Source organism: Magallana gigas, chromosome 7, assembly GCF_963853765.1.
Source record: "Magallana gigas chromosome 7, xbMagGiga1.1, whole genome shotgun sequence".
In the NCBI taxonomy this organism is placed as follows: domain Eukaryota; kingdom Metazoa; phylum Mollusca; class Bivalvia; order Ostreida; family Ostreidae; genus Magallana; species Magallana gigas.
In genome coordinates this window covers 3,112,033-3,124,774 of record NC_088859.1, presented here as the reverse complement: position 1 = coordinate 3,124,774, position 12,742 = coordinate 3,112,033, and the positions used below count along the sequence as shown (strand labels likewise).

Sequence of the window (12,742 nt, the reverse complement as noted above, 5' to 3'; positions counted from 1 at the left end):
CATACATGTATCAAGCAAAAGTATGTACTGATGACAGTGAATGTACACTTTTACCTGGACTCGCGAACTCTCCACTGGGTACTTGTCAAGTTCATCAACAGGTCTCTCAAAATTTCCTTCATGTACGTATCCACCTACATAAATCAAAGTGCTGGATTATAGAAACAAACAAGGAATTGATTCAGGTCCTGCATCAACAGGGATGATCCAACAGAATGTCAGCATACTGTGATAGATATCAGTGTCTGTAGGACTGAAGTCTACGGGAAGAGTTGGATAATATTTTATATTATTGAATAAAGAAGTCAATGGTTGTGTGGTACACGTTTACATGTATTTTTGTTCCCTCACCGTGTTCTTGTTGTCCTTGACCAGGGCGTTCCAGATGGAGCCCATGGCCTGCTGAATCCTAGGATTGGGGTCAAACTGGTAGCGGTACAGCTTGGGGACGATCTGGGACAGGAAGGGCTGGAGCTGCTCACCAGCCTGGGCAGCGATCGTACTGAACCCAAACGCTGCCCCCTATAACAAGAACAGCACAAATCAAAACCATGATATTCTATGTGCACGTTAAGTTTAATACAGAAATTGTTTCATACAGCATCCAAACAATGACAAATTGGAGGTAAAATTTTTCTCCTTAAAATTGTTCGGGTAAACAAAAATACTTTGGGGATTCATTCTGAAAAACTAGCATAGACTCATTCCTCATATAAAACTCTGTCAGTTGCATGTATATTTACACATATTAATCTAATTATGTTATAAAATTCGAATGCCCTTGCTACCTTTCTGGAATTCCACATGGCATTGTGATTGGCCAGATGCATGAACTTGTAGATGAGGTCAGGCTGGTTGAGGTCGTTAGCAATGGAGCAGAGTTCTCTGTAGGTTGAGATCCCTCCACTGTAAACAAAAACAAATGTCATAAACACTGAACATCTTTACAATAGAGGATGTGGCTTCTATATAGCTGTAGAAAGTACTGAAGATTCCTAATTAAATGCAAGGAATTAATATCCGCTTAAAATCATGAGAAGCACATATTTTTTGACAGACGTAGACTGAATAAAACTATGTTCAAAATTAGGCGTTCCCAGTTTTAAATTCTCCTAATTTGATGTGGTTGTTTTGCATAATTAAGCATTTGCATAAAAAAGGAATCTGCAGTGTTTGACTATACAGACCCCAACAACTGCTGATAATATATAACTATACAGACCCGTCAGGAGTTTTGCCCATGGCTCCATCCTCAAACACTGCTGTATCTCCAGTTACTTCCTTCTTAGAACTGGAAATAATTAAGACACATGAATTACCAAAGTGTGTTAGTTTAATGATGAATACACATTTCTCACAAGTACCACACAGGTATAAAACAAGTATTTATTTAGCTGTCCCCACAAATTTCTAATACCCTATCCATTACATACAAAGTGCATCTCTGCCTTAAACCACAGACCTTTTTCCTGTGGTAAGTGTCTCCACGAGTTCAGACACCAATGAATCCTTCTGTTGTGAGCTTGAAATCTCGTAAATCATACCCAGCCCTTTTGATGCAATATCTTGTGTTACATCTACAAAAAACAAATCAATAGCTTGAGTACCAGCTTCACCCTCTAAAACACATGCTTCTTCAATATGGTACATAAAATATTGATGTCTTCACTATAATAAACTGGAGACTGGTGAAAATATTTTATCTGGTTAATAGATGCCAATTTCTCACCATCGTTCTCAGACAACATGCTCATGAATGCCGATTGAAGCTGGCTGAGTTTGCTCTGTATAATGGAGTGCTGTCCACATTTCTTCACCAGAGTCAGCAGCCAGATACAAGCCGCCTATCAAACAAAACAGAATATATGTAAGCATTGGACCATTAGGTCTAAATTTTGATAGAGAAGAGAGAAAAGAAAAAAAAATTAAAACAGGGAAAAAAGACTGAGCTACATGTATCTACTGGTATCCTGTCTCAGGGTTGGCACTGACAATGGATTTTGTGAGTTATTTATCTTATTTGAGGGTTAGCATGGACAAAAGATTACTTTACCTGTCTCAGGTGAGGATTAGCACTGACAATAGATTACCTGTCTCAGGTGAGGGTTGGCACTGATGATGGACTTTGTGAGGATGGTTTCCATATACCACTCCACATCATCCTCACCCGGACTGATGCTCTTCTGTTCAATGGAAAAATCACATAAATAAGAGTATGTCCAAAAAATATTGACATTTTCTACTAAAATAAATTCAACCTTCTAACATTTAATGATTGATTTCTTGAATATGCTTTATAAAGTGCACTCTCGTTAATATCAATAAAGAGTTCTAAGTACCACCTGATAGTCTGATTCAGTCTGAGTCCAGACGTCTCGAGCAGCGGGAGAGTTCACTCCCGTGGCAGCAAACACCAAGGCCTCGGCAGTGGTCAGGTGGAGCTCGATCTGTTTGGGCTGTGTCAAGTAAATAAAATACATGCATCACTGAACTTTTTTGAGAAAAACTCACACACCTCCAATATTGGTGACAAATCATATCAAACACAAGAAATAACTAAAGTGGTGATGTACCTGTATAGAATCCATCAAGTATTGTAAGACTTTCCTCCTGAATGGGAAGAGTGCATCCCCCACACACATCTGTCCCATGGTCAAGGCTGCACGCTCCTTTACCTAAACAAACACATTAAACGAAGTCAAGGATTACAGTGTAAATGGAATTATAGTCTGATTTAATGTATATAATCAAAGTTTAACAATACAAGAAGTTGTTGAATGATTGAACCAGGTCTCATTTAATATATCTGCACCACACAAACAAAGTCCAGGTACCTTGTTGTTCTGACTAGAGGATTTGATCAGCTTCAGGAGCATGTTTAGTATAGACATCTTGGTTATCTCCCCTTCATTGTCACTTTCCTCCCCAGAGGGCAGAGGCAGTGCCATGTTCCTACTGATTTCTCCCAGGGACAGACAGGCACTCGACACAAGGGTCACATTCAGTTCCGTAGCTGTCTTAATGATGTTTACTACAGGGAAAACATCAATGAACATTATAATGATATCTAGTTACCCCTCCCGTCCCCCTCCACCAAAAAAACCCTGTTACTCACCCAACTGTTTGATGGAGTCTACCACCACTGTGAGGACAGCTGAACTCAGTCCTTCTCTCTTCCCCCTTAAATACCGTCCAATAAGGTAACCTTGGGCCAAAATAGAACCTTGCTGTACCTCAAAATTCTGAAAACAGTAAATACAAATCTGCTTTGAAGTACACATGTACTGGTATGTAGTGTATTGTTATGATCAAGGATTGCTCATGATAAGAGGTAAAAGACATGACAAGCATGTTGATTCATAAGGTTTTATGGGAAAAATTGAGGGACCTTGTCGGACATTTTGGATAGGAAGTCAGTGAGAGTGTCAAGAACATCAGCCTCGGGTTGACAACATGTGACAATGGCCAACAGCTGACTGGAGTAACTTTTCAGATCTTCTCGCGAGGAAAACACATAACTCTGAAATAACAGAGAGTGGGCAACTGAATGTAAAGTCAAAAATAACAGTAACAAAAGACAGAAACCACAAGACAATCCCTGAATACAAACCTTTATCCAGTTGAGCTGAGAGATGAACTTTGAGGCCAACATGTCAGGGGCTACAGCTACCAGCTCCAACAAACAAAACATGGACACAGGGCCTGTACACAGAGAAATAACCAGTCAACCATCAAAGAACAAAAATTTTCCTATCCCTCCCTTCTTTTCTAAACTTATTCAATATAGTTTGTGAAAAGTTTCCAAATAAGGGTAGACTTTTGTAAACATAGTGCATATGCTAAGAATATGCAGCCTTAACTTGTCCACTATAACAAATGAAGAGTCTCACCTCCAACAGCACTGAGTAGTTTCTGGTTAAAGTTGAGGTACAAGATGACGGGGGCGTTCTCGCTGGAGTCGGCCTGGAGGAGCGGACGGACATAGCGGGCAACCTGGGGGGAGGAGTCCTGCATGGAGGAGAGCGAGTCTGTGTCACAGGAGATCCCCCCGCCGTGGACCAGGCACAGCCGCAGGTACAGGATCATCTAATTATAGAAAGGTAGAATCAGTTAAATAAATATATGGAAGTTTATCTAAAAATAAACAGGCAAATATAAAACAGTGGTTCACATTAAGATAGACACAGAGACTCAACAGACACATAGAATAAGGATAATTTATCATGATCAGCTGGATATAGGCACAGAATATCATGTAGAATTACATGTACATAATATGTACATGTAGGCATTGAGAATCAGCCAAAAAATGACGTTGAATCCACTTAATATAAGCATAATGTACATTGCACAGAGAGTCAGGTAAGAAAATATAGAGAAGATCATATAAGATCAGCTTAAAATAGAGGGTTCGTTTTAGAAGAACCCCAGTATTCTACTAAAATATATATTTTACAGTACCAGTATATAAATACAATTACATTGTAGAGGATTGAGCAGCAGTCAATTTGCCCATATAAATATGTTCTTTCATATTATTACCTGTTCGTAGGCTGCTGGAGAGAAGGGCAGCTTCTGACTTCCTACCGTGTGGAGTCTTTGTGAGGCGGTCCTCTGCTGGACCTGTCAAAAAGTTGTATGGACACAATTACAAGTACATGTATACTGAACACTGCTATCTGATTCATAGTAAAAACCACTAAATGAAATTACACTACACAGATGAATGGGGCTTTTACCTGTGTGTTGATGTAGTTCATTATTTTAGAGAAATCCGGCAGTACAACATCCTCCCTCTCCACCTCGTTCCCGTCTTTATCTCGCTTTTTCTCACCATACAGGGCCTTCCTGGCCTCGACCTGAATGTCTTCCTTGCTAAATACAGAGCCAGATCATTCAATGAGAAACAAATAGAATACTAATCAAAGATTTACCTGACATTTACAAAGGCAGTCTCATATAAACTTCACATTTTGATATGAGTTTACCAATGCATTACAACTTTGTTAAGGAAACAGTATTTTACCAATGTTTGTTTCTTTAAACATTTATATTTGGGTGGCATAAATATCCACATTCCTTAATAGACTTACTTATCACCACAAGCCAGGAGAAGAATGAAGCGAGATGGGACGTGATCCGCTGGGAAAACAACCTTGGCATACTGAACAGCCATAGTTCTTGCTTGGGCTTCATCCTTAAGAAATGAAAGTTATAAAAATACATGTATATCATTATTCTTATTACATTGTACCAATATATTTAGTGAATCAGATCTATAAATTAGAACCACAAATGTATCATACTTGTAATGATTAATTAAGAGTTAAATCAAAAATCTAACTCCAATTTTTTTCATCTTAAGCCTGACCTTTTCTATATTTTGGGTAATTAGTGCCTCCATCAGAATGCGAGCTGATTGGTCAATATCTGTGTAGGCTGATGACATCAGAGACAATGCTTCTTGAACAGCTAACCGAGACTCAGCATCTTCCTGTTTATTTAAATAACAAAATATTGGTAAACGTTTTCCTCAAAGTATCTCATTAGAATCTTTTAAACAAAGAAATGTAACAAATTCAATTTATTGTCTCCAAGTTACATTTCATATTCATCAAAAGAAACTAATTACATGATTAATTGCCACTATGCAAAATTCCTAAATATATTCCGTCAGTTGACTTTTCGTTACTTGTACAATGTATTATCAAAATCACCTGGCCAATAGCATCAAACAGTTTCTGGGCGAGTCCAATGTCCTTCTTTACTAGCTGTGGAGCTCGCCTGATGATTTTACCCACGGCAACATAGGCCAGACTGCGGAGTCTCGAGTCATCCTTGGTCTCCGAAATCAGCTTCATCATCCCAGACAGTAGGACCGAGCTGATTGGTTGAAATTTGTTGTCTTTGCAACTGATAAATAAGATTGAATATATGAAATTTTAGTACATGTACCCAAATTTAACAATAAAAAGTGTAAGTTTGTTTTACCCTCACTTACTTGAAGCAAACATGATGAACAAACTGTACAGCCATGTTCTTCAGCTTGGCATTTGTGTTCTGACCATATAAGCAGTCAAAAATAACCTGGAAGTAAAGACAAAGCACAAGTTTAACAGTGTGTAACCTACATCTGTCTGACCAATACAGGTAGTCTATGATTAGGTCACCTCTCTAAGGAAAATGCTGCTATTTTTCTAATTATCCTTTTTTCTCAAGAGTTTTGTTTTGCTTTAGAATTCTCCAACCAAAACTTCAAATCACATGCTCTTGTTAAGGAGGCTCAACACACTAATACCAATATATTATTATTTTAATGGATTGGTAAAAATCCTATTTGAATTATGATTTCACAAATATACCATTATTGGCTTCCAAACACTTGATATTTACTCCTCAATTATGAAGCTCCGTATACCTGGACACATGATGGGAAAACACAGGCTGCCTCCCTGGATCTAAGGAAGATTGGGAAGATTTTCAGTCGAATTCTGGTGCATGCTGGGGTCCGCTTCAGTTCTGGTTTGGTAGGGGGCTAAGATATAATCGACAACAAAATAATAAAAACGTTTATCTAGATATCCATTTTTGTTATGTTAAAATTCAGAACTCCCCATTACTTCAATCTGAATCAAGACTTGCATTGATATAAAAGTACACACATTTGGGTGTGAAGCATAAATGTCTGATTATGAAAATTATTTCTAAATTAAAAAAAAAATTAATTCTTACAAAATAAAGAAAACATAATTTTGTCATAACCCACCTGGCCTTTGACATCCATTGTTCCTTGAAAAAGACCAAACAACTGTCTCACAATCTCTAGGTCATTCCAATCCACAGTTCTATAAATCAGAGCAGGAGACTAGGTTAACAGAGTATAAATATCTAAAATTACCAAACTCCAATGTATGTGGTTTTTAGAAATCAAAATTATCTTTCCATAAATAATTAAATATTATTTTACATTGTGATACCTTTGTGAAGATTTATTTAAAATTGTAATTATCTTCTAGGCAAGTAAAAAGTCCAAATCAAAAAACTTACCCTTGGATTCTCTTTAATTCAAAATCTGCAGCTGTTGCAACACTGTATGCATATAAATAAATAAAAAGTGATTGAAAAAATCAAGGCAATAAAATTAGTTAACTCTTAATTGTAAAATAACAAGTATGGTTCATCAAATTTAATAGTGTAGATTCCTTATTTTATGTGAGTACTTAGTTCCTCAATTCCAACATTTTGAAACAAATTTCCTGATTATAAAAATCACAAACTTCAACCTTTTATTATAATTTCATAGAGTTTTCAACTGTTATGAAAATGAGATTTTCAAATTCCCGAGGGGACTGCCTCCCACAATTTTTTTTTGCTGAAAAAAATTCCTAACCTACTGTAGAAGAGGTTTTATGCAAATTGGTTAAAAAAATATATAATAGAACAAGCTGCCTACCTGTGCCTTGTGTCAGAGGAAGCAATGATGTAGTGACATATGACCGCATTTTCTGGGAACAGCTCGGCACCCAGGAACTTGATGATCCCAAGTTTGGTCTTCTCCAGGGCCTCTGCTGACAGGGGCGTGTCCCCGGTCACCCGCCGAAGGGAGTACTCACTCAGCCCTGGGGGTGAGGCTGGTTTTGGACTGTTACCCGCTGGGGCACTAGCTGGTCGTGAAGTCTGGCTCAACAAACCCTGAACACTAAGTCCATCAGAAAACATGAAAACGGAGTCAATTCAAAGCAAGACAGTACAGATTTACTCAATCATACCTAAATCTTACACTACATTGCAAAGCATGCATTCACATTTCATCAAAACAATGAAATTGTTAAGAAATGATATGACCTAACTAATTATGGATAGGAAGTGTTTGACTTCAAAAGAAAAATAATATAAATGTTCTTAGAACCTACCAATGTACATTTGATTCTATTTATAGAAAAAAAGGGCATCAGTCTGCTAAAATCTTATTTATAAATTCATACGTGTAATAAAATACATGTATGGAAATTTTTAAATTAATCATGGTAAGATCAATCCCAACAGTTACTGCTAAGTTTCAGTAAACATGCATACTAACTTATATGGAAGGAGGAGAACGTCCATGAAGTAATTCAGGATGTCGGCTCGAGTTTTTTCATCCACTTCAAACATGTTCTTCCTTTTCTCTGGATCTGTTGGCATGGTGATGAACCCTAAGGCTGGGGTCATCAAAAGAAGTATGCTGAACAAAAGAACAAAAGAAATTACACACAATATTACCTTATTTCAATACCTGTGCTGAGGCAGGAGGCTGAGTGGTCAACGAATTACTCTTCAGATCTTCCTTAAATTTTGATGCATGATTTGTTTAGCTATAAACTATCATTTAGTAAAGGTAATATCCATAAATTTTTAGCTTTGAAAATTGAATGTTCTGTTATATATCTTTATCACATCTTTATCTCAGTATATGGTGGATATCACTCATGGGATAAATTTTTTAAATTCCACTGTGAGTTCTTACGCCACGTGACGTCATAATTAAACATTATGTAGCTACAGGCAGATATGCTCAAAAATGAAATGTTTTTTAATCTTTAAGGAATTTTTTTCCATGTGTAAAGTTGTTAATGTCGTGTAGTAAATGTGTTGCGTGGCTCACAATTACAATTTTTATAGAAAAGATTGAGGTTTATAACAAAATACTTGGTAAAACATGTGATAAAAAGAATCTCTCATGATATGTGATGGTATATGATTTTTATCCAATTTATCCAATATAATATATATATATATTTCTTAAGGAGATTAATATAGTCTAAAGATGGCCATGACCATCCAGCCTTCTTGAGAGAAAAGATTACACTTTTGCAAATGACTTCATGTAGAAGATTATTCTGATAAATTTAGTAACCTATCCTGCTGGGCCTTGGGTTTTCCTTCTAAACACCGGAATAGTAAGGGAACTAACTCTGCTTGCTTATCAGGGGCCAGTCTGGGAAACCCCATCCTTATGTAGATAATGGAGAAATTCTGTAAACATATGCATGACCAATAAGTGATACTTCCAAATTGTAATACAGTTTTACTTATGGCAAACAACATCAAGATAGAGTATTGTTATAGTTAATGAGTTACAGTAAAGGTATTATATTTGGCTGTGTATTCTATTTTATGTTTTTTGGCAGAATGCTGCTTTTGCTAATCAGTTAATCTAGAACATTGCAAAATGTCAACATATATATAGAGCAATAGGTACATTCAGAAATGTGCTAAATCAAATCCAAGCTAACCTTGCCAAAAAAAATCTCTGATACATATTGTTCAATATTTAGCAGAGACTGCTTAACAAATAATAAGTTTACAGTATTCAATACATCTTACAGAGGAGCAGCTAAAGTTTATCTACTGAAACAGTTCCATAAATAACACATGAAAATAAACTATGACTGACTGCTTACAGTGATGATGGATGTAGCGTCAGGGTCCCTGTACTGTTTAATCAGCTCTTCTACAGGTAGGAGCACCTTGGGTCGACTCTTCAACCTCTTGTTTACATGGACAAGCAGCTCCATCACCTTATGAAAAACCAGAAAATGTCTTAGTGGGCTCTTTATTTAATATTTTTTAGAATAATAGTGACAAAAACATACCAGATTGAGCTATTTAAAATCACCGTATAAATTTAAAAAGTATTTCGAATATTTTTTTTCCAACATGAAATTCTCAATATATGTATCTGTATACACTAATTAAATATCTTTCAGAAATTGTGATTTATTATGCAGTCATGAATTGCTCTTTTTCACAGAATGCTTTCTTGCTGCCTTTACCTACTAGCTTATTCAATGCCATGAGCAAATGAAGATTTCAGATCTTAAAACTGTATTTCTTTATTTCTTAACTTTACCTTTTTGCGAACGGCTTCCTCGGAGCTGTTGAGTTTGAGGAGCACAGGTGGAAGGAACCTGTCCAGACAGCTCTCTAGCTGATCATCAGTCTCCGCTGATCCAATCCTTAGGAACACTCTCTCCACAAGACCTGTTGTTAAATTTGATGAAGAAACTTTACTGCATTAGATATAACTATCTTTTTTTATCAGTCAGTCATTTTAATCATAAGCAATTCCAGAACAACATTTTCAGTAAAACACACTTGTAGTAAAATGCAAGGAAGGAACAGTTTTCATTCATTATAAATCTTTGTTATATCTGATAGGTTAAAATTATTAACATGTATCTATGTATCCATTTTTCAATATTCACATTCATAATTCCCAATTATTCTTATCAAGATCTGCATAAAATTACATAGATTTTGATGCAAAATTTTAGTCCCAACTTCATTCAGTTGACATTCAGAGCACTAGAAAAGGTGTGGTCCAAACTGGATAGCTAATTGTAACAGGCTGATATTGCCTTTGCTGGGGATTGAACGGACTCAGCACTAAAAAATTTGTGCATTTTATTGGCCAAACTATGATAGAAGAATACCTCAAAGGTCAAAGTTTGAAGAAATGTCAGAATGTTAAACCACCACACTGAACTTCAAACAAAAAGATACTTAATCATATCACATTCCGTGATAACATTACGTTTTGGGAGATTATAGTCTGTCCCAAGCTATTTATGCAGCACATTTGGACGATTTTTAATAAAAATACGCATACTGGCGTGCGACCAGTTCTCGCCAAGTACCATTTCTCGCCAGTACATTGTGACGTCATTTTATCAACACATAAAATTATAGACAAAAAATGACGTCACAATGTACTGGCGAGAAATGTTACTCGGCGAGAAACTGGTCGCACGCCAGTACCTATGAAAGAAGTGCAATTGAAATTGTTGAAAGGGATAATTTCCAAGATAATTTCATTGACACATTATAATCTATCACTGGAACGAAAACAGATTCCTTACGGAGATTTATAATGGGGAATGTTTACATCTTTTCTCCATTTGGAAAACACTCAGAATACATCGCGCAATTTTACAACGTTATCATCCGGGCTTGCTGCAATACAAAATCCCCGTAGACATCACATTTTTTAGCATTGTAATGAAACCTGTTAAGCTAACAGGGGCGTTTCGACTGAGAAATCTTGGAAATTTTTCATAGCGAGCGCAGCGAGGCGGCGCGAAGCGCCGCTCGCGTAGCGAGCTCCATAGACAACGTGTACGAACGGAGGAAATTCGAGTTGAAATCTGCACATTGTTCAAAGAAAATTTTATGAGGCCACGTGAAAACGTTCTACTATCCCAGTGATCCTTTGCGGTGCATAGCAACAAGGTGGAACAGGAAGCGTTTCTGAGGAAAATTCTTACCTGTAAATCGCATACATCATTTGCATTTAACAATAAATAATCCTTTTAAAAACATTAAAGTAAACAACACATATGCTTACGTAAAAAACTGTACCTATGACGTCATTTCCTTCCCCGAATTTGTCCGACAATTTACGAAAACTTTCGAGCGCAAAAAGTTAAGTATGACGTCACAGTGATCTCGCGTTTTATATTCCCGCGATACATTTAGAGGTGGATCAAGCATCTGTACTGAATGTAACGTGTAGGAAGTACTCAGTAGGGAGTCACCAATACTGATACTTCGCTCGCTATTAACAGTGACTCTTTGGCTGATTAGTTTTGTTTTGATGATTTTTTTTTTGCTCAGTAAATACACATGCAAGTTCCATGCTAAATTTATTGTCATATTGATCCAATCATTGTATATACGTTAGGTAGGTGACAAAAAATTATTAAAAAAGAAAAGTCTAATCGTTATTAGATCTACGTGTAGCCACGTCATTTTGAAATGAATAAATAAAAGAAAAAAATTAAACTGTTAAAATATCTACATGTATTTGTTATAGTTGCATATGTGCATGGTCAATCGCGGCAAACCTTTCAATAATATTGGATATCACACACTAAAAAGAGGGGGAGGGCACATATGTCTACAACGCTTATATAGCGTACAAAAATTAAAAAGATTAAAAACAAAATTGATGTCACAGAGGAAAATAATTAAAACACCGGTAACAACAAGGAACAAAATGAGAAATAACACAGACACACAATTTATTGATTTTAATGATCATTATTAAAAGGTAAAGAAAAGATAAAAAAAAATTAAAAAACCGGCTTTGTGTTTATCAAAATATTCTAATAAGTCTGTTTAACATTTTATTAATGCTCAGTGCAGTCAGTGGTAGTTTTTTGTTTAAGTGTATAAGCCTAGGAAGGGACCATAGGAATAAAAGTTTGATATCTTCCGGTTCCTTGCGGTGGTAAAAGTTTTCGAGACAAAGCCAAAGTTTTTTGGTTTAGTTAAGTCCACGGGTTACATTTAACAATGATGACAGATGTATGGCTCCTTCTGCGCTCGCCCCAACGGTCACACCGTAAAACATATTACTTTTGAATATTAAAACATCGTTTGAAACCTGATGTATTTATAAATAGTATGCAATTAAGCAAAATGTGAATCCATGATATTTTGGGACAGAGTATAATCATCACCACAGTACCACCGTTCCGTGTTATCAAATACACACAGCTTCATTAGAGATGGATCTGAGCATAAAAAGTATAAATCGTACATGTATTGATTAGGACAATGTGCTTCATTAGTCAAATTACACTATACCTACCTAATTCATCAGATTCTGTCATCGTGTAGTGACAAAGCAAAAGTAGAAACAATGTAACGAGGTTTGTTAAATCGGTCTGAGAGTTAGTCGGTTGAACCTATTTCATTA

At 36.3% G+C, this 12,742-nt stretch overlaps 1 protein-coding gene across 1 annotated transcript in view; it reads right to left on the bottom strand.

Moving 5' to 3' along the window:
• The window catches only part of LOC105325874 (proteasome adapter and scaffold protein ECM29), a 25,714-nt gene extending 12,972 nt beyond the window's left edge, over positions 1–12,742 (bottom strand). Inside the window, exons 1-29 of the mRNA XM_011425608.4 lie at positions 12,635–12,742; positions 9,893–10,023; positions 9,444–9,560; positions 8,897–9,015; positions 8,081–8,224; positions 7,454–7,699; positions 7,048–7,089; positions 6,767–6,845; positions 6,419–6,535; positions 6,002–6,087; positions 5,718–5,913; positions 5,372–5,494; positions 5,094–5,197; positions 4,740–4,875; positions 4,543–4,623; positions 3,891–4,086; positions 3,611–3,702; positions 3,389–3,520; positions 3,116–3,242; positions 2,835–3,031; positions 2,574–2,675; positions 2,343–2,456; positions 2,091–2,183; positions 1,730–1,844; positions 1,463–1,577; positions 1,223–1,291; positions 789–906; positions 352–522; positions 55–134 (exon numbers count right to left, since the gene is read on the bottom strand). Of these exons, the coding sequence (XP_011423910.3) occupies positions 55–134; positions 352–522; positions 789–906; positions 1,223–1,291; positions 1,463–1,577; positions 1,730–1,844; positions 2,091–2,183; positions 2,343–2,456; positions 2,574–2,675; positions 2,835–3,031; positions 3,116–3,242; positions 3,389–3,520; positions 3,611–3,702; positions 3,891–4,086; positions 4,543–4,623; positions 4,740–4,875; positions 5,094–5,197; positions 5,372–5,494; positions 5,718–5,913; positions 6,002–6,087; positions 6,419–6,535; positions 6,767–6,845; positions 7,048–7,089; positions 7,454–7,699; positions 8,081–8,224; positions 8,897–9,015; positions 9,444–9,560; positions 9,893–10,023; positions 12,635–12,656 (3,464 nt within the window). The 5' untranslated portion in view covers positions 12,657–12,742. The remainder of the gene's footprint in view (positions 1–54; positions 135–351; positions 523–788; positions 907–1,222; positions 1,292–1,462; positions 1,578–1,729; positions 1,845–2,090; positions 2,184–2,342; positions 2,457–2,573; positions 2,676–2,834; positions 3,032–3,115; positions 3,243–3,388; positions 3,521–3,610; positions 3,703–3,890; positions 4,087–4,542; positions 4,624–4,739; positions 4,876–5,093; positions 5,198–5,371; positions 5,495–5,717; positions 5,914–6,001; positions 6,088–6,418; positions 6,536–6,766; positions 6,846–7,047; positions 7,090–7,453; positions 7,700–8,080; positions 8,225–8,896; positions 9,016–9,443; positions 9,561–9,892; positions 10,024–12,634) is intronic.